The 26,475-nt window shown below is 50.3% G+C and overlaps 9 protein-coding genes across 9 annotated transcripts; 5 read left to right on the forward strand and 4 right to left on the reverse strand.

Moving 5' to 3' along the window:
* Positions 1-940: 940 nt before the first annotated feature.
* On the reverse strand, positions 941-3,154 carry N7443_004317 (uncharacterized protein; the record flags this gene model as incomplete). The annotated part of the gene is made up of 3 exons (XM_056884373.1): positions 941-1,184; positions 1,255-2,871; positions 2,934-3,154. 3 exons carry the CDS (start codon positions 3,152-3,154, stop codon positions 941-943), a joined length of 2,082 nt encoding a protein of 693 aa, XP_056742651.1.
* A 2,563-nt stretch (positions 3,155-5,717) lies between these two features.
* On the forward strand, positions 5,718-7,621 carry N7443_004318 (MFS transporter; the record flags this gene model as incomplete). The annotated part of the gene is made up of 3 exons (XM_056884374.1): positions 5,718-7,243; positions 7,312-7,390; positions 7,445-7,621. The coding sequence occupies 3 exons, from the start codon at positions 5,718-5,720 to the stop codon at positions 7,619-7,621; spliced, it is 1,782 nt and encodes a 593-aa protein (XP_056742652.1).
* A 770-nt stretch (positions 7,622-8,391) lies between these two features.
* Positions 8,392-11,514, reverse strand: N7443_004319 (uncharacterized protein; the record flags this gene model as incomplete). Its single annotated transcript, XM_056884375.1, has 2 exons — positions 8,392-11,445; positions 11,497-11,514. 2 exons carry the CDS (start codon positions 11,512-11,514, stop codon positions 8,392-8,394), a joined length of 3,072 nt encoding a protein of 1,023 aa, XP_056742653.1.
* A 3,033-nt stretch (positions 11,515-14,547) lies between these two features.
* Positions 14,548-17,180, forward strand: N7443_004320 (putative AAA family ATPase GCN20; the record flags this gene model as incomplete). The annotated part of the gene is made up of 8 exons (XM_056884376.1): positions 14,548-14,610; positions 14,661-15,386; positions 15,441-15,521; positions 15,575-15,878; positions 15,932-16,105; positions 16,158-16,244; positions 16,301-16,769; positions 16,829-17,180. The coding sequence occupies 8 exons, from the start codon at positions 14,548-14,550 to the stop codon at positions 17,178-17,180; spliced, it is 2,256 nt and encodes a 751-aa protein (XP_056742654.1).
* A 585-nt stretch (positions 17,181-17,765) lies between these two features.
* N7443_004321 (uncharacterized protein) lies at positions 17,766-19,257 on the forward strand (the record flags this gene model as incomplete). The annotated part of the gene is made up of 5 exons (XM_056884377.1): positions 17,766-17,846; positions 17,901-18,314; positions 18,373-18,676; positions 18,729-18,823; positions 18,877-19,257. The coding sequence occupies 5 exons, from the start codon at positions 17,766-17,768 to the stop codon at positions 19,255-19,257; spliced, it is 1,275 nt and encodes a 424-aa protein (XP_056742655.1).
* A 183-nt stretch (positions 19,258-19,440) lies between these two features.
* sec13 (GTPase-activating protein SEC13) lies at positions 19,441-20,726 on the reverse strand (the record flags this gene model as incomplete). The annotated part of the gene is made up of 6 exons (XM_056884378.1): positions 19,441-19,765; positions 19,824-20,233; positions 20,307-20,337; positions 20,415-20,530; positions 20,629-20,673; positions 20,724-20,726. 6 exons carry the CDS (start codon positions 20,724-20,726, stop codon positions 19,441-19,443), a joined length of 930 nt encoding a protein of 309 aa, XP_056742656.1.
* A 314-nt stretch (positions 20,727-21,040) lies between these two features.
* Positions 21,041-22,431, forward strand: pex20 (the record flags this gene model as incomplete). The annotated part of the gene is made up of 4 exons (XM_056884379.1): positions 21,041-21,154; positions 21,213-21,989; positions 22,090-22,183; positions 22,253-22,431. The coding sequence occupies 4 exons, from the start codon at positions 21,041-21,043 to the stop codon at positions 22,429-22,431; spliced, it is 1,164 nt and encodes a 387-aa protein (XP_056742657.1).
* Positions 22,432-22,864: 433 nt separating this feature from the next.
* N7443_004324 (uncharacterized protein) lies at positions 22,865-23,302 on the forward strand (the record flags this gene model as incomplete). Its single annotated transcript, XM_056884380.1, has 1 exon — positions 22,865-23,302. The coding sequence occupies one exon, from the start codon at positions 22,865-22,867 to the stop codon at positions 23,300-23,302; it is 438 nt and encodes a 145-aa protein (XP_056742658.1).
* A 1,042-nt stretch (positions 23,303-24,344) lies between these two features.
* Positions 24,345-26,282, reverse strand: N7443_004325 (putative RSC complex subunit Sfh1; the record flags this gene model as incomplete). The annotated part of the gene is made up of 4 exons (XM_056884381.1): positions 24,345-24,449; positions 24,505-24,589; positions 24,645-25,832; positions 25,942-26,282. The coding sequence occupies 4 exons, from the start codon at positions 26,280-26,282 to the stop codon at positions 24,345-24,347; spliced, it is 1,719 nt and encodes a 572-aa protein (XP_056742659.1).
* Between the last annotated feature and the right edge of the window lie 193 nt (positions 26,283-26,475).

The following is a 26,475-nucleotide window of genomic DNA, read 5'->3' on the forward strand; positions in this document are numbered from 1 at the left end:
ACCTTCTGTTGATGCTTCGGGAGCATATCCCTGGATGCGGCCATGCGACTTTGGCACCCTTGCGTTGGTCCACACGGCCTTTCAACCTCTCTCCGGTGATCTCGTCGCTCCTTTAAATCAATCCCATACTCTCCTTCTCCCTCTTCCTCTTCCTCTTCCTTTTATATCTATTTTAAGATTTTTGCATGATCGCTTCTTTCCAATGATGCACGCTGTACTCACTTGCCACCGAATAATACGAGACGGAAGCCGTTCAGCCCCCGATCCTCGGTACCCTTCGACGCGATAGGCAATGGGTCCGACCGTTTTTGGAAGGTTACACACACACACACACACACACACACACACACTCAATCACAATCTCACACAATCTCACACAATCCCCTTGTAGTACTTCTTACTCCATCTTAGCGAGTGGTTGGCATTTCATATGCTCGCGTAATGGCCAGATGGGTGATGTTCGCGTCTTACGTAGTCCTTCAGGTTTAGTCGCTGCTAGTGGAGTTTTTAGCGCCGTCGTTACGAAAACACGGTCTGGAACCCCGGCGCTCCCTCTGGGCCCATGGGAACGATCCTCATCTACAAACTTCCCTCTTTATATAAATGAAGAGGGCCAAGTCCGCGTAGAGCCGATTCACCTCCGAAAGGCTCGGCCAAATGATTCAATGCATATATACAGCCGCACGAGCAAGTGCCCGGGGCAGAAAGAAAATAAAATTCCAAAACCATGGGGGACAATGAGAATCCAACCATCATCTATATACGCCTTGGCAGAAATTCCAGAATAGAAAGACAGAAAATGAAACAGATCCGGACAGGTGACAAATACGGGTCCCCCGAAGTGAAGAGCACCGGTCCCGTGAGAGAAAACGCAGGTCATCATAGGTTCAAGGACCTCAAAACAACAAAGTCGTGAAAGTGAAAGGCGCGCAGAGATACTCTATCTAGTCATATCCCAATCAGGGCGCAGGCTGGACATCAAGTCGTCCTTGGTGCCTACCGTGTCCACAGGCAGTCGGCTGACGCGGTAGTTACCATTACGAATGTTGTTCATGTGAGTATTCGAGATTCCGGTTCGGTTGCTGCGGATGCTACCAGCGTCACTGCCTCCGTCGCTGTTCTTGAAGCGGGGCGGCGGGGCGAAGTCTAGACTGGTGTATGTGCCAGATTTCCGCAAGGCGTGACTGAGGATCAAGTCAGCAACAGTTCATCAAAGGTAACAGCAAAGAAATAATAACAAAGAGAGATACTTACGGGCTAGGGATCACGGCAAGCTCATCAAATGCCGATGCGAGAGGGGTGTGAGCCCGAAGACTCGGGCTGAAGGGCATCTTGCCACCTGTCGGGGTCTCTGGGCGACCTTCACGCTGGTTTCTGAAGTTCTTGCCGGGTGCGAAGTCGGCGGCCATCATGATGGAATCATCTTTCAGCATATGAGGAGTCGGGAGCATTTGAAGCGGTGCAGGAGGAGGCATTGGCTTTCGGGGCCCTCGGGGAGGAGGGACCCGGCCAGATGCCGAGGAGAATGCACGCGGGCCTGGGTTCAAGCCGGCAGAGTTGGTCGCCATGTGACGGGCGGCCCCCTGGAAACGTGGAGGAGCGCGAGGCGGAGGAGTCATGGCGCGACGGCCGATGGGGTCGGCAAACGGAGCGGGAGGAGCGGCATCGTAATAATCACCGGTGGTGGGATCATAGACGTAGCCTCCGTCATAGGCATCGGCAGCACCGTAGTCTTCCATGTACGTGGTCTCGCGCTTGCTGTCATCGAAGTACTCCTTGTAGAAGGAGCGAATTCGGTTCGCACGCTGCTCCGGATTGTCCGCCGGATCCTCAGGGGGCAGTGGGCGAACCCCGAGGGTCAGCCGGCGAGTGTCAGGGCGGGCATCGTATACAGATTCCTGATTCGCAGGCTCCTCTGGCAGGTTGGGCGATTTGTTGTCGTGGTTGGCATCGTGTTTAGCATCATCGATACTATGCATATTCCCCGACGGAATAACCAGCTCCGACTTGCGATCATCTCCATAATCGCTACTAGTCACATCGCTTGCCGGTAGTGAAATCCGAGGGAGCTGCATCGTGGAGCTTTGCATGTGTTCAGGCTTCTGATGGGACGATGTAGGTCCCGGTAGCGGGAAATTGAGGCGATCTTCATAGTGCATGTTCTCATTGCCAGTGCCATTGTGAGGAGTTTCAATCTCGAAATGAAGACTATGCTCCGAGTTCAGGTTGAAATGTAGCTCTGATGGAGCAGCCCGCTCACTGTTCCTGGCGTCGGTGGTCGCACTCCCAATTGCCAACCCATGCTCATCATGCTCCGAAGGACTGGGGGTCAACCCGGATTGCGATCCGGGGTAGTTCTGGTACGTTGGAGGAGGGGGCTGCGGAGTAGAGTCGCTCGGCGAGTTGGGGTAGAGTGGAGGGGACGAGCGGGACATGCGTTGAGCATTTCGCAATAGACCCGAGCTTGGCTCTTCCGAGGCTCCGAACCGGTTGGTTGACCCAGTGAAGCTCGATGCATCGTCCCGACCTCTTGGGAAAGATCGGACCGAGCCCGCATCAGTTACCAAGTTAGCTGGGCGATATTTGTCATCGTCGATGGACCGAGAGAGAGATTGCAGCGAGTCCCGAGAACGGTGGAGACCCGGTGGTAAGAGATATGGATGCACGTCCAGAGACAGACCCTTGGCATGAGTAGGTTCCACCATCTGGGGCAGACCGTTCGGCATCTTTTTGCGTCCTGCTGGAGGACCCACGACATCCATACCAAAATCGAGAGATTTGTGTTTGTCGTTGGCGTCCTCGCTCAGAAGCTTCTTGACGTGTCGTCGGTGGAGAATAATCAGGACCACAATGGCAACAATAATAGGGACACTATTTCATTGTTAGCCTTGTTTGCTTCCGAATCATGTACAGGTCTAATAGTCCTGACGTACCCAGCACCAAGTACGACAGGCAACACAGTGGTCATCGTCATGCTGGTGGCTTTGCCTTGACTTGAGGTTGTCTCCGCCGAGGCGGGAGCTCTTACTACCAAAGATGGCATGTTGGGAATCTGAGAGGCGTTGGGCACCAAGAATGGCAGTCGGTGCGGAGGCACAACCTCTCTTCGGACGTAGGTATGCCTCATCACCAGGTCGGCATGATAGTGAGGCATAGTTTCAGAGGGGGGAGGGGGGGGGAGAGGATTCCGCGGCGGATTTAAAGATTGTAGGAATGACACGCGAATCGACAAACGAAGGACGAAAGCGGAAATGGAATCGTCATTGAAGCCAAGTAATAAAAGAGTGAACGGGGACGACAAGTCCACCGGAAAGCAAAAGAGTGGCGGCCAAAAGCCAAAGGGAGTGAACGATGGAAGAGAGGAAAAAGAGGAGAAGGAGAGTTCTGGCCCTGTAGATTACAGTGTCGTAGGTGTATCTTGTGTATCTCCTGTATCTGTGGCGTATCTAAGCGTATCTGCCGTATCTCTGCTGTTTAGAATCTCCGCACTTTCCACCTTTCCACCTTTCACGTTTTAACCCCCTGAATGACTTCTACCACTCACCTTCTCTTTTCCTTCTCCTCTGTTTACTCGTTTGTTTTGGTTTTTCCGTGGCTCTCGCTCTCTCCAGCTACGGCTCACTTCTCTAGACCAGAGACGCAAGCTGCAAGGCTCGGATGAGACCTGTGATGGGGCCAAGCTTTAGCGCCAGGAACCCACAGCCGACGACCCAATCATCGAACCGCTGCCCCTGAACCGGAGATGAAGCGGTGCGTTCTACCGTCGTAACCGTATCGTTGGTCTGTAAGGGCCACCAGGGGTTGACTTTTCCCACTGAGGCCTAGATTGCTTCTATTTTGACTTGGGATCGTCTGCTGCCAACCTTTGGGACTTCCCTGAGCCTTAACATGAGACGCCGAGACTTCCCCCTCAATTCCATCCCATTTCACGGGACCTTCTTCTGGAACATCTAATTTCAACTTGCACATTCCTTAGTGGATCATCTTCGGAGCCCCATCTTCATTCTCATTGCCTTTCTCGCGTGATCATTGGGTCCATATTCTGGATGATCCTGAGTGGATGTGCACGTTCTCGAACTCCGAACTTCCGTGACCTTTACCGGATAAATGGTACAGTAAAGTAGAGTAGCGTCGCCACTTCTCTCAATCCATTGGCCTCCTCAATGGGGGTTTTGTATATCCGGACCTCCTTGGGTATGGTGTCGCCTAGCTTTCTCTGGGATACGTAGGCCTGCTGTGGAGCTACAGTTTTCGCAGAAGGACGTGGTAAATAGAACCAATGCCCATATTTAACTAGCTAGTTACCATGAATTCAAAATGCAGCCCATCTTGATTCGACAAACTGGGGCGCGAGTCGCCCGTGCTGACCGCAGTTCGAAATTGATTGTGAACTGGTCTCGATATATATATCTAGGCCGACCGCGGGTGCGATCAGCGGGCCCGAGAAAACAAACAACCACACTCATCCCAATAAACAACGAATATTCAAACAAGTAAGGAATTCAACGATCGTTCAAATTATTCGAAGAAAAAAACATAGCGAATTAGTACTGGAGAAATGGGAAGATATCTAGAAGCACATTTGACAAAAGTACCTAGCGGAGCCGATAGGAAGTGAAAGGAACAGGGTGCTAGAAAACAACCTCAGTCCAAAGGCATGTAAGCCAGAACGAAGATGTTTCCATCTTGGATAGCTCCAGCGACAATTCAAACATGAGGAATGGAAACGGGAAGAGGAAAAGGAAGACTCTTGAAAAGAGATTCAGAGCCTGAGGCACCCACATTATCAATCCAATGGTGATGTGTGTAGGTATAGTAACTAGGAGGCAGCTTGATCGCTGATTGACTCTAACCCCTTTTGACGGAACGCCAGGAAAATGTTATGCTACGTTGATTAACTCTCATGCGGTTTTACTAGTAGTCGCTACCTAGTTGAGAGTCGATCACCTCCCCACTCCCGACCTCGACGATCACTAGCTCTAAAACTTCTCCATATTCTAGCCCCCAGATAATTTAAATAACATTTGAAAATCTGTTATCTTGCCCGTATCGCGATAATTGTCGAGACTATAAGAGTTTTTACCAAGCCGGGAGCAATATGACGTCAACTCCTTGAATAACCGAGCAAGCCGACAATAACCTCGTCCAAGGCCTGATAAGGCCCCTTCGCTGGAAAATTTTCACGATTAGCGGGGTCCGTTATTTAATATGATATTCCGATGCTCCAATGCCGACTGAGAAGTCCGAGCCCGAGTGATTGTGCCGTCGGCGGTCCGAGAAGTCAATTGGTCGTATACGTGATACTTGCGTGGACGTGTGAGCCTCCGCGAGTATGAGATCCAAAACAATTCCAGCTCTATACGGGTCAAAGGAAGCAAGACAAAAGAGCTACTGGAACATGGTCTCATCTGTTCAATGTCGGCGGAGCCCAACAGTTTGAGATCCACTGGCCGAGCTGTGGAAACATGGGCCCGCGCAGCGCGCCGATGCAATCCGCACCTTTGTACTATCTGAGATCTTTCTGGTCGAATTTTGCCGCTGAACGTGGCCAGACGCTAAAATTGATACAAAAAAAGCCGAGTCCATGCGAACGTTAAAGGGATGAGATGCCGTAAGAATATTTAATTTCTATATCAGCTTGCCTTCTCCTCATTTGTATATTTCCACTTCCCTTTCCAGAACCTATAGTTCTTGCGGACCTGGCCCCATTCGACACGATGGACTTGACCTCGAGAGACTTGGAAAAAGGCGAGCTCAACCGCAGAGCAAGCCAAAGTGTCGATAGCAGCCCAACCCTATCACAATATCACTCGGAAACCTCAGCATCATTTGCCTCTTCCCAAGAAGCAATGGAATATATGTCTCGAGTCCAGACGGCGGTATCCCAGCGGGGGTCTATACTGGAACGCCACCCAACTGCACTCAGTCGAATTGCAACCCAGCGCAGTCAACATAATGCAACTGTGGGCGCTGGCTTGAACACGCACGTATCTCACCAACCTTTACCAGAATTCGGTGCCGGCAAGCCCTACCCTCCTCCCTTACCCGAAAAAGAAGAATATGTGGTGGAGTTCGCAGGACCAGAAGACCCATTGCATCCTCAGAATTGGCCCATGAGAAGGAAGATTGCAATTGCAGTGATGCTTGCGTATACAACATTCAATGCTACGTTCACCAGCAGCATATACTCCCCCGCAATCTCTGTCATATCTCCAGAGTTTCATGTATCTACTGAGGTTGGAACTCTGGGCCTGTCCCTATACGTGCTGGGTTTTGCGGTTGGGCCCTGTCTTTGGGCTCCCTTTTCCGAATTGCGTGGCCGACGCCTGCCAATTCTTATATCAATGTTCGGTTTCACCATCTTCGAGTTTGCCGTAGCAACTGCAAAGGATCTCCAGACCATAATGATATGCCGCTTCTTTGGAGGCTTCTTTGGGGCATGCCCAGTTGCCGTTGTTGCCGCGGTCTTCTCCGATATGTTCAACAACCGCATTCGTGGCCTTGCCATCACCGTCTTTGCCATGACCGTGTTCACCGGCCCGCTTTTCGCATCGACTGTCGGCGGCTTCATCGTGCAAAGCTCTCTAGGATGGCGCTGGACCGAATATCTTACTGGAATCATGGGTGCTTCAGCATTGGTGGCGAACATTTTCTTCCTGCACGAGACATACCCACCTGTGGTTCTCATCCAAAAGGCTGCAGAACTTCGCCGTTGCACCAAGAACTGGGGAATTCATGCTAAGCAGGAAGAGATTGAGGTAGACATGCGAGAACTGCTTTCAAAGAATTTCAGCCGGCCATTTAAGATCCTCTTTACCGAACCAATCGTGCTATCTCTCAGCATCTACATGGCATTCCTCTACGGCCTGCTGTATTTATTCTTGACGGCCTATCCTATTGTGTTCCAGAAGATCCATGGCTTCGAAAAAGGTGTGAGCGGTCTCCCTTACCTGGGTCTGGTCATCGGTGAATTCATCGGGGGAACGTGCATCATCCTCACCCAACCCTGGTACAACAAGAAGTTGGATGCAAACAACGGTATTCCCATCCCTGAGTGGCGCCTGCCGCCAGCGATTGTTGGCAGTGTGGCTTTTGCAGGCGGCTTATTCTGGTTCGGTTGGTCCGGTTTCACTGCCGATGTCCACTGGATTGTGCCGACTCTTTCTGGTGTTTTGATTGGATTCGGTCTGCTTTGCATCTTCATGCAAGCTTTTAACTACATCATTGATTCTTATCTTCTATTGTGAGTGCTTTGATCCTATCTAAGAACCGTCTTTCACTCGAGATGGCCATTAACAATGTTCCCTCTAGTGCTGCTTCTGCTCTGGCAGCCAACAGTATACTCCGTTCCTTGGCTGGTGCCGGGTTCCCTCTTTTCGCCACCTACATGGTATGTCGAGTCTCCTTGTGTTCATGATGATTCAAGACTAACAATCTTTTATAGTTTGATACTCTAGGTGTCAACTGGGCAAGCACATTGCTTGGATGCGTGGCGGCTTTATTGACCCCCCTACCCATCCTCTTCTACCTCTATGGTCCCAAACTTCGTGCCAGAAGCAACTTCGCTACAGATTACATGATGACGGCACAAGCCCACACTCTTGATGAACCAATCGAGTAGAGGAGCAATCTACTTAAGCGATGTTGGTGATTTTATTGACGAAATGTTTGATATACATGTTTTGAGCGTTCCCTCCATTTTGATACCCTTTGGCTTGCTTTAGCGAAATGCCTTCATCTATACAACACACCAGAGTCCGAACCATAATGCCATGCATTTTGGATATTATTAAATCCCAATGAATAACTACAACCGTTCTTTAAAAATGCTCCAGCCACGAGACCGAAGTCCGGGGAACAACAAATATGCATGACATTAGACCTCATTGCTTTTCATCTTTTTCGGTATTCGTTCTCAAATATCATCACAGTACAGATCGTTCTCGACTTGTACCCTCCGTGATTATTACAGGGCAATTATGGAAATATGAGCCGCGCAAATATGCAACATAGACGAAAGGAAAGGGAGGACAGCGCCGATAGTCAAAATAGTAAGGGAGAAAAAAAATAGACATGAACCTCCCAGAGGTGCTCGTACAGAATCGAGCGTGCATTTTTGCACGTAGGAACGGAAGGAAAGAGTAGGACAGGCGATGTACATGAGGAGAAAGTTGTACAGAGGAGTAAAAAGGGCTTTTGCTGATGCCGGACGGAGAAAGGGAGTAGTCGTTTGCTGCAAAGAGCATAGGACATAGGAAAAATGACAAGGGCCGAAGAAGGAGCGTAGCATCGGAAATTCAAGAATGAGGTGGGTTCTTGCGGAGGAAATTAATTTCAGGTTCTCCATTGAGCTTTTGAATATGGGTAGCCGATAGTATATTGCCCGGTGGTTTAGTGCATTTCAGCGAGTGCCGCCGCAATATCGTCTGGTTGATCGAAAATTCGTCGGAATGGAGGATCAGCAGGAAAAACACCTTCTGAACTCGGGTCAACGCCTTCTGCCTTTCGAATAACCTCCTTTAGAGCACGAGTGACGACCCCGGCCCGGACTACCAGGTCCCGAAGTGACTGGGTATCAAAAGGTAGTTTCTGGGTGCGTGGAGCCGACGAAAGTTCAGACAAGGTCGAGGCATCAGGTCGATTAGATTGAAGAATATCGATGACAGATCTTGACTTCGGAGAGAGCGGCGATCTGTACAGGTGACTCTCCGGCTGTGAGCCGCTTTGCCATGAGCTTTCGCTGTCCCCTTTCGGTTGCCTGAATGGCGGGGAGGGTAATTGATTTTGCTGTCGCTGAGCATCGTGCCAGGAAACTTCACTATTTCTTTTGGAGGAAACATTTAGTCCCTCTTCATCAGAATCATCAAAGCTGAACGTAAGGGATGAAGGGGAGCCCGGAGGAGAGCGGCGGTCTTCTTCATCATCGATAGTTGCAAGGTTGACAATCCCCTCGGCTTCTTTCCACAGCTCACTCGACGGTCCATCTATGAGATCCAATATGCTTGCTTGATGTCGAAGACGCTTCAGTTCTTGAACGAGCATGGTCAGTTCTTGCACTTGACCGAATTGACCTCGAAGGCTTGCTTGGCGTTCAAGGATGGCCTTGGGGACAGTCATGATCTGAGAGGGAACAGTGTCCGAGGTTGACGGGACATTCTGACTGATGCTCGTCTCCTCGGCGTCAAAGTCGAAATCACTATCCCAATCCTCGCTCACACCTTTGCTGCCAAGGCCCCACGTGCCGAATTTGCCAGAGGTCTGGCGTGTGTCGTTGATGGGAAGTTCTCGCGCAACGGGCACACTTTGACTCCGAAGATGGATGGCGGAAGGTACTTTACGACAGGCTGCACGGCTCCCTCTGTTGACAGCATTGTGTTTTCCGTGCACCGTTCTCGGCCGCGCCTCGGAGTCAGAGACATCACCATTCGTTCGGGACTGCTCGGACCAGTCAAAGATGTTTATTTTCTGGCTTTGATGCAAATCATCGACAGGGGAGCTAGGTGAAAATTCCGTAGAGGAAATTTGCGATCCTGGTCCTGCGAAGGGGTTTGACAAAGATATTGTCAGAGGTGTTTGGCGAGAGGAGTCTATGACCTCGCTAGGTAACGCCTCGATCATGCTGCGTGTTTCTTCATCTTCCTCCGACAGGACCGGTGTATGTTCATTCATACGGAAAGGTACCAGAGGAGAGGTGAGGAGAGGTTCTGGAAACAGTGGCGGGTCATTTTCAAAACGCGACGCAAATGAGCCACGCGGAAGGAGCTCTTCCAGGGTCATCACTTCCTCGTTTGACAGACGTGTCCCTGCCTTGTCGAACATTGTCTCGATACGCAGTCCTCCGAGCCCACTGCCACTCGTCTCGCGAGTGCGGATGGAGTCCCAGTAGTCAGTCATCATATCAGTTTCATATTCATCACTCGTTGTGAAGACTCGTGTAACATCGGAGCCAATGACAGTGGAGGACGGGTTCGACACTGCAATCGAGTCTCTTTTGGGCCGACGGCGCAGAGAAGAGTATGTATAGCCATCCGGCCGACATGCGTGTTGCCACGTAGACAGGGCAACGGCATCAGAGGTTAGTGGGCGGCGCCCACGCAAGCCAATATTGTAATCTTGAGACACCGACCGAGGAGCAAAATTCGACGATGAGAGGTCCGAAGAGATAGCTGGTCGGCGAAATATAGCGGGATCGGTGATATTCCTCCGTTGCGGCAGCGGAGGAGAGCGAGGAGAGCCGGGATTTACATATTCCTGGCTCTCCTCCTTTGAAAACTCTGAACGAGGAATGGAGAAGGTCCTTCCCTTGACCCGTTTCAAAGAACCGCCTCGCGGCCGCCCTAGCAGTGGGGTGCCGGAGCCCGTCACTGTATTTACGACAATTCTTTTCGGCTCAACATCGTTGAGAGAATATGAATGTTTGTGAACAGGTCTGTGCATAGGCTGTGCAGGTGGAGGAGCGGTGCTCGTCTGGAACGGATCACGGAATAGAACTGGAGTGGTGGGTATGGACGAATCCCGAGGGGAAAGAGTTGAGTTCTTATTTAGGATTGTGGTCGCCAGAACCAATGCTGGAACAGCATTCTGATCGGAGACGATCCGCCGCACACTCTGGACTCGTGGGGTGCCTGCAGTGGACAGTCTTCGAGCCAACCTTTCTGGGAGTCCCTCAGACTTGGGGGTTAAATATGGCTGCCAATCATGGTCTGATGTAACTTCGAATTCCTCGGCCGCGGGAATTTCATAAGGCTCCGAGAAGGGCTCGAAACTGGTAGCCAAAGGAGACTGCAATCGTATGGTCTCTGACCTTTGATAGCTGGTAGCTGGCCTGCGCAAGGCGGTGGTGGGGCGCGGGGAGGTGTTGACAAAGAGGGGATGGGCGTTCGAATATTGGGAAGACGAGCGCTTGACAAGCTTGTTGGAAGATCTACGTGAGCTGGACGGGCGAGAGAAAATCGGACTGGAAGACCCGGTGAAGGAAGGGGTCACGGGGCTGTTGGTTGTCTGGCTTTCAGATTGGAAGGAAACCATCGATAGCCGTCGCAACCAACTTGTAGACGGTCGCCGCGAGTGTGACTCCGTTTCTGTCGAGGATTCGGTTGTTTCATCCTCGGGGATTCGCAAGGGAGGGTTGGTCAATGTTTGTCCGCGACGGCGAAGCCTGGCGGCTCCGAAGGAGAGGGATGCTCTCCGGAGATCAGGACCCTGGAATTGGCCGGTGCGCAAACCACTTCCATCGATCCCGAGTTCACTAGAAGGACCATCCACCCCCGCTTGGCTGGGCCGGGATGATACCGAGGTCTTCGGCCGCACATCGACTGTAGGCTGAGTAGGGGCGAGTGAATCGTATGGTAACGTTTTCCGCCGAAAGATGCTGGACTTGGCTCGTTCAGCGCGACCGAGGGCAAGGCCGCTGGTCGCAATGCCTACAGTGCTCAGCGCACACAGCTGAAATGTGTTAGCCAGGGAACGGCGTGGTAATCATGGCAGGAAGCTTACCGTTGATATGTGATCCATCAGAGGACACTGGGAAGAGTGGCAAGCACCCTCCAGCTCAGCTCCGCAGGGTGAGACTTTGTGAGTGACATCCCATTTGGTTCAGGGGGAAGAGAGGGAGTCGACCACGATTAAGGAAAGAATGGTGGTCAGTAGGTAAGATTTGGCCTGAGAGGGCCGTTGGAGGGAGAGAAAGACGATGACGGAGTGAAGGTCCAAAAACAACAATCGGGGATTTAACGCTAAGAGTTCAGCTCCCGCCCAGGGCAATTAGACACGCTAGGAGCAAATCAATATTCAGTCCCTACACGAGGTAATCTCGTCCCTTGTTCCTTGTTTTATTTTTCTTTATCTGTTTTTTTTTCTTTTCTTTTCTTTGGTCTTTGGTCTTTAATGTTTGATGTTTCGTGCGTTGTCAACTTTGTTTACGGCGATCTCAAGTTCTCTCAAAGATCTCTCTCCCTCTCTCTCCATTGTTTACGCCTATCAACACCCCGACTTCTCTAACCCTCCGACCCCCCTCACAACCCTCACGACCCTCACTGGACAACTCCAGCCGATAGGAGAAACTGCAGGTCCACTTACGCCCCCCCCCTTGCGGCTCACATTGCACTGATTTTGCACTCGTGTCCAGACCGGAACTAATGTCGCTTCAGGCTTACGGAGAAGTCCGCGCGAAGTGAGTGGCTGTGGGACCCAGGAGAAAAGCAGGAAAAAGCCATGCGATCCAGAATTCCCCACATATCTCGTCTCGGCTGGCTGGAATCACGTCTTTCGGACAAGCCCATCCCCCCTTGGGGTTAGTTCTGCGATCGCAAGGGCCCAGTGCGGCCGATCTGTTTCCACCTGGTTGGACGAACTTGTTCCCTCCCTCATTCTAGTCTCTCCATTGCGTGCAGCTGCCAACTTCTGAAACACTTCCTGCATCTTGGCTGTCAACCTTTCAACCGGTTATGCTAAACACACCGCCCCCGTTCGCGGGGTGAGGGGGAAGCTGCTCAGGTCAAACCGGACCTCCATGCTTCTCCAAGTTGATCGCATCCACTCGTTCCATTGTTTGCCCTTGCTGATCTTTCTTAGACTAGACGTTCGCCGTTCGCCATTTAATTTCCTGCACAGACCAGAGTTCCGAAATTTTCATTCCCAATAAAATGAATTCTGGACAGGTTCGATGGAACTCCGATCCATACCGTCATACCCTCTCCACTTTGCAAATGAAAAGGTAATCCCCATGGGCCCAACGGAAACGGTGTTCGGCCTCGGCGGCCGGTTTTGTCCCGTCTACCGTAGCCAGCCTGATGGGTCTTAAGTCGATCCTAGCGTACTGGAAAATATTGCGACTGCAATTTTGTTTGTTTTTGTGAAAAAAAAACAAAAAAACAAAAAACAAAAAGAAACACCAACATCAAGCTCGTGGCTCCGTTGGACCAGACACCCGGGCCCGATTATAATGGACGGACGCCGAAATCACCAACCCTGTCCCCGGACGATCGGCACGCCTTATCGTCCACTTGGGAAGGTCACTAAAATCGCCTATTATACATCAGATTGGCAGGGATGTTGCTGTTCGCTGCTTACGATAATACGGGATCATCGAATTTCCAACATTTTCAATCCTTTTAACCCTTTCAATCCTCTTAACCCCTCCCTGACTCTGACTGTACCTGGATGTGCATTATCCACCTTGAAGAAATTGAAGCAGTTCACCCAGACCGTCGATGCTCGTGAGAGTGTCTATTTCGGCCTATCGCTCCCGGCCATTAGGGGCGCTAACAGGGGGCTGTCGATATCCGTTCTGTGCGTTTCGTCTAGTCCAATTGCAGACCGGATTAGGATATATCCTGCACCGCCTGGGTTTATTCAAATTCAAAATCATCTAGTGATGCCTTTTTGTGCCTACTCTTGATCTCAGATACCATACGAATAAACACAAGTCGTTCATTTTCAATTTGTTATTGAGAATAGCAGTCATTAGCATAAAATCAACAAACGAAATATGTAGTCATGAGCTAAAACTGTATTGGTTGACGGAATTCAAACTTAAACTCTTGAGTATGTCGATCATGCTCGCGTGGGTCTATAAATATCAGAGTGTAGGTGAACCCATACAGTCATGGACATCCCTTCAAATAAAATAGGCATTGGTTATTGACCCAAGCTCATGAGCAGCCTATTCGGCCGGTTACAGAAAGCAGCCAGAGCGTTCGAAGGTCTGCGTTTTTAATGGGAGTGTGTCGGAGCTGCAACTGTGGTGCAGAAGGCTAGAATAGAGAGCCACAGACGACATCGCTACAGCTCATCGTATTCCCCGGCTGCGACTAAAATGTCTCTGAAGCATCACGGGGAGCGGACTACAGATTTGCAGTTAGACCTCGGGGTGAACATAAGTAACCTTAGATGAGCTTCGGCCGGATAGTAGTAGATAACCGGGCAATTATCTGAGCAAATTATCTGACCGGAATTGTTTCATCAGATTGAGCTCCACCATCAAACCACGGGGACATCTCGGATGTTGGGGTTCAATTTGGCAGTCTCTTGGCTGTGTAACGGTCGGGTGGTCTTATGCTTGTGTTCTGCAGGTCCGTACAATGTAAACGCCCCCATCGTTTGAAACTTGCCCGTGATCACTCTAGTGGTAAATCTAGTGCGCGAGAAAAAAAAATAAGAGATTAGAATTTGAGGTGACCAGACAGAATTCAACATGTAAATATCACTTGGGGACGTCATGGGTGTTGTAGTAGCTCGTAATTGATACACAATATGGTTTCTCAATACAATCTCTCAATATTATTGACCATCTGAAAAGTCCATGAAATATCAATAAAAGAGAAAGGACAAAGGCTACCCTAGGTGTTGAAGTTGAAGTTGAAGTTAGAGTTGAAGTTTGAAGTTGCCGAGCGAAATGACCTGGCTGTCCGGGTCATGTGCCCTTATCGATAACACACCGAAACTGGCCCCTCCGAGGTGTGCGGCCAAAAGTACCCCGGACGGTCGATTATCTCTTTGACCAGACAACTGAACTCGTGGTCTTCGTGCATCTGGAGCAAGCAAATCATGGAGGCCGAACTCCAGGCGCAGATTCCCGGCCTAGACCGTGTGATCTCGGAATATTCGGTGGTATGTTCCCATTGCGAAGCTGCAGTATCTTCGAAGCTCACATAAAACAGGGCTACCTGACCCACGCCTCAAACCTCTATGTCGAAGATGTCAATGGTCCTTCACCCCTTTCCGAGGCGGCCGAGAATGTGACTGAATTGCTGGTCTCTGCCTCCGGAGACTTCACTACTCAAAACCGCCACGCAATTGCCAATCTGGTCGAAAAATTCATTACATCGCTAAGCTCATCCAATGGAATCGACGCAGAGAGGATGCAAATGCCATTCAAGGCCAGGAAGCTTGACCAGGCCATCAATGTCGGGGCCCAACGGAACATGTCTTCCACCCTAGGCTTAACTGGAAACGCTGTGGACCTGGAGTCCGCAAATGCCAGAAAGGTGGAGTCGCGCGTGGACAAGAAGAAGCTTGAAAAGGCCGAGCGTAAGATTCGCGCCAAGCAGGAGAAGAAGCAGATGAAGACGGTCACCTACGAGGCCTCTCGCCTGCTCAACCAGCCAGATGAGACGATGAGTTACGAGGAGTTCTTCATGGCTGTCAACCCTCTGCAGCTGGGATCCGAGGCCCAGTCCAAGAGCAAGGATATCAAACTGGACAACATCGATATTACTATTGGAGGTCAGCGTATCCTGACAGATGCTGCGTTGACCCTCGCTTATGGTCGTCGCTATGGTCTCGTGGGTCAGAACGGTATCGGTAAAAGTACCCTGTTGCGGGCGCTCAGCCGCAGAGAAGTTGCCGTGCCGCACCATATTTCGATTCTCCACGTTGAACAGGAGGTATTTAGAAGCCTTGGAAATGAATGCCGCCTTTTCACTGACCATATCTATTAGATTACGGGTGATGATACTCCAGCGCTCCAAGCAGTCTTGGATGCAGATGTGTGGCGAAAGCATCTTCTCGGGGAACAGGATGTGAGTTGATCGAGAGAGGCACTCTGACGCATGCGCTAATCGAAACCTTGCAGAAAATTTCAAAACAGCTGGCTGCTATCGAAGAAGAACGGTCTTCGCTAGCCGATACCTCCAAGGATGCTGCTAGACTGGATCACGAGCGGGAGGGATTGGATATTACCTTGAGTGATATCTATTCCAAGCTCTCCGAAATGGAATCTGACAAGGCTGAATCTCGTGCAGCCAGTATCTTGGCTGGTCTCGGTTTCTCCCAAGAGAGACAGCAATATGCAACCAAGACCTTTTCTGGAGGTTGGAGAATGCGCCTGGCATTGGCTCGAGCTTTATTCTGCGAGCCTGATCTCCTTCTTCTTGACGGTAAGCGATCGCTTCTACCTGGATTTCTGGATAGGTTGGCTGACTTCACTAAGAACCGTCTAACATGTTGGACGTTCCATCCATTACATTCTTGGCAAATTATCTCCAGGGTTATCCCAGTACCGTTCTTGTGGTCTCTCACGATCGTGCATTCTTGAACGAAGTTGCTACCGATATCGTCCATCAACACTCCGAGAGGCTGGACTACTACAAGGGAGCTAACTTTGGTAAGTTACACCGCAGAACCATTCTCACATATTATCTACTGACACGTGGTAGAATCATTCTATGCCACCAAGGAAGAGCGGAGGAAAATGGCCAAGCGAGAGTACGAGAAACAGATGGGCGAGAGAGCCCATCTTCAAGGTTCGTGATTTCCCCTACCTTGCTTGCTGGTCACATTTCTAACGGGCGTCAAACAGCCTTTATTGATAAGTTCCGATACAATGCGGCCAAGTCTTCGGAAGCCCAATCGAGAATTAAGAAGCTTGAGCGGATGCCGATCCTTGAAGCTCCGGAAAGCGAATACGTTGTGCACTTCCAATTCCCTGAAGTCGAGAAGCTTTCACCTCCTATCGTTCAAATGACGGAGGTGTTCTTTGGCTACACTCAGGACAAGCCTCTCCTTAGGGATGTCGACTTGGATGTTCAGCTGGACTCGCGTATTGGTATTGTTGGACCTAACGGTGCCGGTAAAACAACGGTGTTGAAACTTCTCATCAACCAACTGCAGCCGACGAAGGGTCTGATCTCGGCCCACTCGAGACTGCGTATTGGATTCTTCGCCCAGCACCACGTGGACGCTCTGGACATGACCACCAGTGCTGTGAGTTTCATGGCCAAGACCTATCCTGGCAAGAGCGACGAGGAGTATCGCAGACACTTGGGCGCGTAAGTTTTTCTCAATTCCGACAAACATTGAAAATACTAATAGCCTTTCACCTTTTTAGCTTCGGCATCACTGGTACGACTGGTCTCCAGAAAATGGAGTTCCTATCTGGTGGTCAAAAGTCTCGTGTGGCATTTGCATGCCTGTCATTGACTAATCCTCACATCTTGGTTCTTGACGAACCTTCTAACCACTTGGATATCGAGGGTATGGACGCTCTTTCCGATGCTTTGCAAAGATTCGAGGGAGGCGTGGTAATGGTTTCTCACGATGTTACGATGCTGCAAAATGTCTGCACCAGTCTCTGGGTTTGCGATAAGGGAACTGTTCACAAGTTTGACGGTGATGTTAAGGCTTACAAGAAGATGATCAGCGCGCAAGCTGACGCGGCTGGCGTTGTGGCGAAGCATTAAGGGTAGAGCAATGAAGACGATATTCCATAGGACTGCTATCATCTCCATTATTTGTAGATTTTGTAGGTCTCCACCGAGTGGGTATTTGGCCCGGTATTGACATTCAGATCTTCTTCCTTCTCTTTTTCTTTTCATTACTTTGCAGCTCTTGAGAAGCGTGCCTGAATGATGTGGGCTACGCTCGTCTTTACAAGGTTTGAGCAAGGAGGACTATAGGTGCAGGGGAGACGCCTATATAATATCCGAGAGCTCTCTTTTCTCCTTGGATCTCTAGATTCTTTTGAGGGCTGCCTGATGTTCAATTCTGTCAATCTTTGTGAAATTTGCTTGATCTATCTTCTCAATATCTAAATTGCGACCAGACACTATTAAACAGGCAAGAGCCGAAAGGAGAAGTGAATTCTTGCCACAGGATTGCAGTGGACTTCATCTGAAGCCGTGAAGTCCTCAATATTTAGACACAGCGAGCTCTGAATTTCAAGTTTATCTCACTTCGAACTACCATGCAGCTTGGCCGTCTCCCACAATCACATCTACGCAACACCAGTTTATCCTCGATCACGAACTTGAATTTAATTCACAACAATGGAAAGTGAGCGTGAAGGTGCCTCAAAGCTGGGGAAGCAATTGGTTCGCTCCAGCCCGCTTCTGGGACTACCGAATGAAGTGAAAGGTCCATTTCGTTTGAGTAAAATCCTAGTAACTAACTTCAGATGACAGATTCTCCAGCACATCGCATCAATCATACCGACAGACCGCGATGTGAGTCTTCTGAGCCGAACGTGCAAGGAGTTGCACGGGCGACTCCTGGCTCCAGAATCCACTATATGGCGGGTCCGATTCAAGAGACGATACGACCTTCCGCAAGGCCGAGAATCAAGAGAGCTGAAGCCAGAGTATCAGACTCGCGCCATTGTGCTCCCTAGAAAGCTGGATTTTAAACAATCCGAGAACGAGCAGCAGAAGATTTGGCTCCAGGTTGTCCAAACAATGGTCAGGGAGTCGACCACTTTGCCGGTTGAGATTGAGACCTCCAAAACATATCAGAGGATCCAGGATATTATGACACAGGTGGAATTCTTTAGCAATCCGAAAAGAATCAAATCATCTGACATGTTCTGCGCAGTTCAACTTGTCTGTCTCCCCAGCCAAAACACGAAGAAACAAGTTACTGACTATCTTGTGTAATCAGTGCCTCACACCCATGTCTCTCGATATGACAGTGACCCAGGCCTGTGGCCGACCCGGCTACGATATCGGCACAGTATATTCTTTCCAAGAGGATATCGATGGCCCATTCATCAAGCATGAGACACTTGACCTCAATAAACTGCTGCATATCCGCAGCTTCTGGCAAAATCATCTACTGAACTCGCAGGAAAGTACAAATTTCAGTGAGATATACTCAAATCTTCCCAGGAACCACAAGCCCAAAGCACGGAATATAGATGTTGCCAATACGTCAATGATCTGCACTTCTTGGTTTGGACTCTGGTGTAAGGTATTCCCCATAGCTCGCTATTCCTGAGATCTTACTACTTTAAATAGCATGCATTCATCCACTGCCAGATACGATCGAGGAGTTCACCCGCCGAGAGTCTTGTGCAGACCTGGAAGATCATATACATCAAGTTGATGTTATGGTATGGAGTACATATTTTAATTCAAAAGTCACGCGATGACTAACATGATGCAGACCTTGGAACTTGAATACAACTCAGAGGAAATATGGCCAGAGGCATGCGCCAGTGTTATTTCGCGATATGAAGCCGCAGAATGTGTCGCCTACTTCCAAGGCGTGCAAAAGATCCACGGCGACAGCGAGGCCGCAAATCCATTGTTTGGTTTGACTGAGTCTATCTCATTTCCCTACGGCGGATTCAAAGGCTGGACTCGCGTATGCTTTTGCATCTGTGAGGGCGTGGATGAGAATGGAGACTCAGTCTTCAACGACGATGACAGCTGGGTTCATGGGTACGAAGGCGTGATCCCTCCCGGTAGTGGAGTCATGTTGGGGAGGTGGCTGGACTTGAAGGACACGAGTGGCCGAGGACCATTTCTTTTCTGGGACGTGTGACAAGGTATTCGACCTCCGCTTCTACAAAGCCTAAGTGCTATTTCAAGGAGAGCCATAATTTTAAAGCAGACATAGGCTTCACAACGAAATGAACATCGTAGCAAGTAGATGAATCTTGACAATTATGCGATGTTAAAGGAGATAACGATACGAGACCAAACCAATTCTTGACTCTATTCAAGACTATTCTTCGATGTCCTTAACCTTCTCCCACTGGCCCTTGAGGTTCTCCTTCCACAAGCTGACCTTGTTGTCACCACCGCTGACAGCGAGAATATTGCCGCTGAGGCTCCAGCTGACACGCCAGAGAACAGTGTCAAACTCGAGTGTTTGGCTGGACCACTGGCCCGGGTTAGAAGCATCGGAGGTCCAGATGCGAACGGTCTTATCCTGCGAAGCCGAGGCAATGTACGACTTGGACAGAATGCTCGGTGACCAAGCCACGTCACGGACCCAGTCCGAATGGCCCTCCAGGGTCTGAGTGAGGTTGTAGGTCTTCGAATCGGCACTTAGGAGGTGAAAGTTAGCACACGCGGTTCCCCATAGCTGCCAACACTGAAACGTACTTGTAGTCCCAGATCTTGATCAGGTTGTCGCTGCCGCCAGTCACAAAGCGTCTCTGCTGACCAGGTCCGGGGTTGGAGCTAATCAAGCTACCGGCGAAAGCAGCCGGAGCCCAGCTGATCGAGTTTACACCCATGCCGTGCGCGTGGAAGGTCTGATGGGTCCAGTTGTTGTCGCGGAACTCGAGAACACTGACATGGCCATCGGAAGAAGCACAAGCAAGCAGACATCCAGACTCGTGAGGAGCCCAAGATACCATGTTAACGGAAGCGGTATGGAGAGAGAAATCAAAGACCTTGGTCCATGTGCTGCCGCCGGCAGGAGAGGTCGCGTTCTGGGGTTGTTCGCGCCAGATCAGAACCTTGCCATCGTACGAAGAGGAGGCCAGAATTGTGCCGAACTTGGGATGCGCCTATGGAAACCATTGCCATCGTCAGTCGAAATGCACCACAACACGAACGAGTTTCAGCGGTGTCCCAACTCACCCATGCGACACACCACACCGCCCCCTCGTGGCTATATGAATCGAAACTAGATCAGCGATTTCACTCTTTTCAACCGGCCACCTCCACGGAGGCACGAGACACGCTTACCCTTTCAGGGTCTCCACCAAGCGGTGTGATTCCCCCTCAATCTCGAAGATCTTAATGGTTTTATCCGACGAGCAGGTTGCCAACCTACGGCCATAGTAGTCCAAGCCAGCATCGTGCTGCAATAAAATAAGAAATGTCAGCCCAGACGCATTGAAAGCAGGAAAGTGCAAGAGATGCCAATTGAATGCTTCCACGAATAGCATCGCGTACGTACAATCATGTCCTCATGGCCGGAGTTCGAAATAACTTGTGCGGCTGCCTAGAAACAAGGAGTCAGCAGAGAAGCAAAGACAATTAAAGAACGCGCACCATATTGTAAAAAACCCCGTGGGGAGAGCAGGAACAGGAGCAAGTAACGAGGAGAGCTCGGCCAGGGCAGGTCACCAAACGCACCAAACAACCTGGCCGCTTTGCTTATCGTTATCGTCCTGACTCAGCAGGGTCACGCTCTGGGCACGTGTTTTCGGCCTCGGTCTATCGGTAACCCCACGCTTTGCTCCGCGACTCCCTTGCCTCCTATACCTGCTTCTGCTCTTTCTTTGCACATAGCCTTTTGAAGCCGTTTTTCATCGCTGTTTTAGCCCAATACCCTCTGTTGCATATTGGCCCTTTAATCTCTGCTCACCATGAGTGATGCACTGTGCGGTCCGTCCAACGCGCTGCAGAACTTCCAAAAGCATACGTCTGTCGACCGAACTCTTCAGCAGGATCGGTTGACCTCCAGGCAGCCGTCAGCTCAGGTAAGTTATGGTATATGTTTTAGTTCTGACCTCTCCAGGCTGACAATATTATCTACAGGGGTTCCGATCGCAAAGCCCTCGAGATGGCATATTAGACCCGGAATTCGCGGCATTTGAATCCAACCTCGGAGGACCAGCACTGCCCGACTTACAGCATCCTGCTCATTTTGGTGGCCCGGCACATGCGCACGCTGCCCACAACGCAAGTAGTGGCTGGGCGTCAGACTTCCAGAATTTACACATTTCCGGGCCACCAGCGCCACAATTACAAAGACCGAATGTCGCTTCAGTCCATGGAGGGTGGCAGAATGAATTTATGAGCCAACAGCAGCCGGCAACTGCTTATCATATGCAAGCCCAACCAGCAACGAATCGTGTATTTCAGCCTGCCTTTGCTCCCAGCTACCCAATGTATAATGCTCCGATGGATGCACACCAAGTCCCACAGCAAGCACATGCAGAGCCCTCTGCATCTACGCAGCAGTTTGATGAGTCTGCTTTTGAAGCGGCGTTTGAGCAGGCTCGCGCCGATATGGAGCTTCAGAGTGTCGAGACTCCGGAAAACGAACAACAATTACATGATTCTAATCTGGCTGAGGTGATCGAACCTACTCATGAAGAACTTCGGATTGGATCCGATACTATTGCCCAGTCCGACGAGCAAGACTTACAGTCGCAAATCCACGATGCTGATGCTCTCGCTCAGACGGCCGGCCAGCTTCTCGATAGCGTTCGCCACGAGCAAAATGAAAAGTTCCAACAAAGCAACTTCCTCGCACTGATGCGCCGAATTCGTGATCGGGAAGTGGAGGTGAATGGGGACGAATTTCGCGAAGTCAGTAGCCCGTAACGGTTTGGCTGTCATGCGCGACAGAAATACCGGTATCATTGAGTCGAATTCATGCCGACTCCTGTTCTTGCTAATTCCTGTGCAGACAACACAATCACTTCATCCACTTCATCCTGGCGGGCCATACTACCCGGGACCACCCTATCCTGGGCATTCCGCTGCACCGGTCGACAGCCAGGGTAAGGAGCCTTCCACTCTATCGACGGGATATAGTGCCTCAGAAATCTGACCCTAATTTTGACGGTCAGAATATACGCCAGAGATCGACCAAGACGTTCTAGCAGAGGAAGAGTCGCCACGCCTGGGAACTAACCCATACGGTCCGGGAGACAGCAATGAACACTACGAAGGCTGGTACCACAGTCAGCGGCTGGTGGATCGAAGGCGCCCGACCTTTTGTTTCCGTGGTGAAGATCAAATTTGGTGACTCGACGAGTCAGGGAACATCATTAGGTGAATGAATAGGTTATTGGAGGGAACAATAGAGTCACGTGATACTATTGAGTCCCGAAAGAGCAATCGATTTCCTATTGAAACAAATCATTCAATGACCAACAACCAACTAAATCCATTTTGAGGATTGAACTGTGATTGTCCTCACTGCTTGATTCTTGATGCAGCGTTCTCTGGACTCACTACAAATAGTCTGCCCGCTGCCCGGGTTTTCTGAATCGAACATATTCACCACCACCCTCCAATTGCCCCTTCAATCCCATAGACACTTAGTATTATCCAAGATGCGTCCTCCAACAGATTCGCTGCGTCATCAATCAAAAAATCTTGCAGAAGCACAAATGAATTGCACGTATTCTACAACCGCCCCTCCTTATTCATCGATTCCCCCGCGAAGAAGGTTCATCATGACTCCCAGCCCTATGATGATGGATGACCTTGACTGGGAAGACCCCGCTGTACCCATCACCATAATCATCGATTCCTCGATTGACCTGTTCGGCAATAATAATACCGTGATTCTGCCATCGCGAGCTGCTTCTACAACAAGCACCACGCCCAGCCCGAGCGCAGACTCAGAGGACTCAGGGTCATCTACACCGTCAACCTCGCAGCGGATTCGTGCTGCTAAAGTTGGCAGCATGGCTGCCGTCATCATCACCGCGCTGAAGCAAGCCGGTGGACTGACAGATGACCTAGGGCGCAGTCGCCCAATCCATATTAGCATCAATTCGGGCATCAAGATCGATGGCAAAAGCAACACCGTCTGCAACGTACACACGCAACCCCTTACATACTCGTCCTCCGTTGCAGTTGGCGAGAAGCGGCGTGCGGTGTCCGTATGAATATTTCTATTCTTGAGCTAGGCTTAGACATCCACTGACACATCGTGAAACAGGAGCCACCGTCCCCGGCACCGCTATCTAAGCGCCACTGCTGAGCATGTTGAAATGATGTTTGGATTTGAATGGTGATGATGATGATGATGGTGGCCTTTTTGCTTCCACTTCCCCTCACCTATGTTTTTCCTTTGTCTCTGTGTGACTCCAGTATATGTTCAACGATACCTTCTAGCGCGGCTGTCTACGAGTATCCTGCTGCAATGTTATTCAGGCTTTTAAACAAGTCAATGCACGTAGAGGGCATTAATGGAAGATAGGTATAAACAGTGGTATGGGCATAGCTACGAGGGTTACTCTAGTCCCGGCTTTTTGCCTAAGGCGAACCAGACTATAACGCTTTGTGATTGTATTGATAGACAAGCAACGAGCATCATATCAGTCATATTGATACATTAACTAAAAAAAGAAAGCACCATCTCCACGCCCACCCATGAAACACCTTAAAAGTGCAAGGAAAGAGAAGAAACAGGACATGAAGTAACCCTTTCAATGAAGAGGATTGTCTAAGCACTCGATGGGGTCAACCAACCCCCCCATCGAGAATGAGAAAGAACACTTTCCAATCAAATATAGAGGAGATCACACGACTGATACACAAGGACCCTGGCAGGTCATCTCCTAGTCACCATATGCAACCTGCATTTGTACCCACTGCGACTTTCAAATTCAAGTCTCCCCGCCTTTTTATGGCATCCCAAAAAAAAAATTTCAAAGCACGAGGGCTGGATGCAGAAACAAAGCTGAGCGAAAGAACCTCAAGCGGAAAGAGTTGATGGAATTGAAGCCCGAGGAATTCAACTTGATTTGTGTGATGTCAGACTACTATCAAAGCATCATCACAAGACAAAGCGTCCCATTTTGAATGGGCAAGTAATATGGGCGTATATGGGAGGAAACAGCCGGGAGAAGATCTATCGGAGACTTAAATACGTGATGTAGAAGACCATGGCGATCAAATAGTGTATCAGGGTGACTAGACAGGGTTTTAGGCGAATCGGCCGACGGGAACATCATGGCGATGGAGGTCTTTAGACCATTCGGGGGCGATTTTGTCTCGCTCATAAAGGAAGCCGCAGTTGTGGCATAGAGTCTTAAAGAACCAAGTCAGATCCTGCTTTTAATCAATTCCATGGATTTCAACTTACCCTTGGACCATCGGGACCATCTCGAACTGCCCAAACTGCTGTGCCCCATACCATACAGTTGTTGCACCTCCAATTTTGCCGCTCCCTGTAATGATAAGATCAGCGATAGAATTGAATTGAAACCACAACTAGCAACATACCATTCCGAGAGTGTACCACCGCCACCGCCGTATCCAGCACCAGAGCTCGTGTCTGGAGTGCCACGGCCACCAGGAGTGCCTCCTCTGCCGGATGGACTGAGACTGCGGAACCGACGCTTTCGCTTGTTTCGCTCGCCTCGTCCCAATGGTGTTTCACTGTCAACCTCAAAGTACCCGCTGCTTTGTCGAGAAACCTCTGGTGTGATACCAGCAGTGGAAGAGAACCGGGCAGTCTCTCGCCGGAGACGTCTAATCTGTCGCTCGCGATCGCCTTCTCGTCTCTCGATCTCTTCCTTTGACAAAGTTTCGACCTTGGGCTCCCACTCATCACCCAGAGTCTCAGGATCATAACGCCAACCAGCCTCGACTCCATTTGCTGCTTGGTTATCGATCTCATTACCGTAGCCATTGATTCCACTCATCAGGCCGCCGCTTTCGCAGACTTCCTTCTTGAGTTTCAAAGCAGCTTCATAGATGCCATGTGAAATCGCGCTGACCCATTCACCTCCAAGATGCAGATCTGCGCAGGTAATTTTCGCGAATTCCTCGGCCATGCCGGGAGGATGAAGTAGAGACCACTCAAACTTGTCGGTGTAGAGCTTATTTTGCAGGTTGATATTGAGGCTTATCAGACACCTATACGCATCATCTGGATTTAAGAGACTGTCATTAACAAGCGCATCCTTTGTCGCTGTGGCTGTGACAGTAGCTCCGTTAGGCCTGCTATCTGGGGTCTCGACATTGGTGACGGCAGGAGTCATGGATGTGTCTCGTGAGGCTTCGATCTGCGGAGCTGCGGTAGGGGCAGGGTCTAATTGAGTGGCTGAGAACAATGGGTGCAATGCAACACCTGCGAACTCCTCAAGCTGTTGCCGGACTTGATTGCTAATCGTCATCGCGGTCGCCTGGGGATTGGGAAGGTCAAGGTCGCGGACAAATCCAATAGCAAATTCCTCCGGAGTGGCGAGAGCTTCATGGAGATTCCAAAGGAATGTGTCCTTGATTCTGAAGGGCGGTAATGGCTCGGGTCTCCGATAAGCGGGAAGGGTTGGGTTGATGCTAGGATCCATGACCCCACGGGGCAGAGGGAACGGCTCCAGAGGCTGATGAGCAGGGACTTCGACATCGATTCGAATTGGGACAAGTGTCAATGGAAGCTGTGCTTGAATTTGTAGTTGGTCTGCACACCTATAGGATCACAAAGTATGTCAGCTGCAGTTCCGAAACGAGGGAGATAATATTCCAGGCCACGCAGGTTATGACTTGACAGGGAACGAAATTGGGATATTCAACATACGCTGGCCGGAGCATCCTCTTGATCATCCATTCACGAAACACTCCTTGCACCTCCACTGGCGCATGCGCTTCTTTGCCCAGCTTCTCGGACAAGGGCACCATACCTCCCGATGATTCCTCGCGTCGCAGGCTCCTCAGCCCAGTCGGACGTCGAGTGTTATCACTCTCATCGAAATCCTCATCTCCATAGCCATCTTCGGCATAATTGATGGCTGTGGTACCACGCTTCGTCGTGCGCGGCGTTGGGCCAGTCTGCACCGGGTAGACGGGTGTGAGCAACGCGTTCCCATATTGGCGCACACGCGGCGGGTATGATGTGATGTAGCCTCTAAGAGGGGACATGTTGGCGATTTAGGTCGACAGATACATGCCCCTTCGCGGGGAGCTAAGATCACTAAAGCTGTTGATTGAGCGTTTGGGGAAAGGGTTGTTCGCGCTAGAGCGAGGATAATTGGCGAACGTAGAGCAGAGAACCGTAAAGACTGGTAGAAGTATCAAATCACAGGACCAGGGAGGACTGTGTAAGAGCAGGGAT

The sequence above is a fragment of the Penicillium atrosanguineum genome, assembly GCF_028827265.1.
Source record: "Penicillium atrosanguineum strain IBT 20685 chromosome Unknown utg000003l_segment0_segment0, whole genome shotgun sequence".
NCBI lineage: Eukaryota > Fungi > Ascomycota > Eurotiomycetes > Eurotiales > Aspergillaceae > Penicillium > Penicillium atrosanguineum.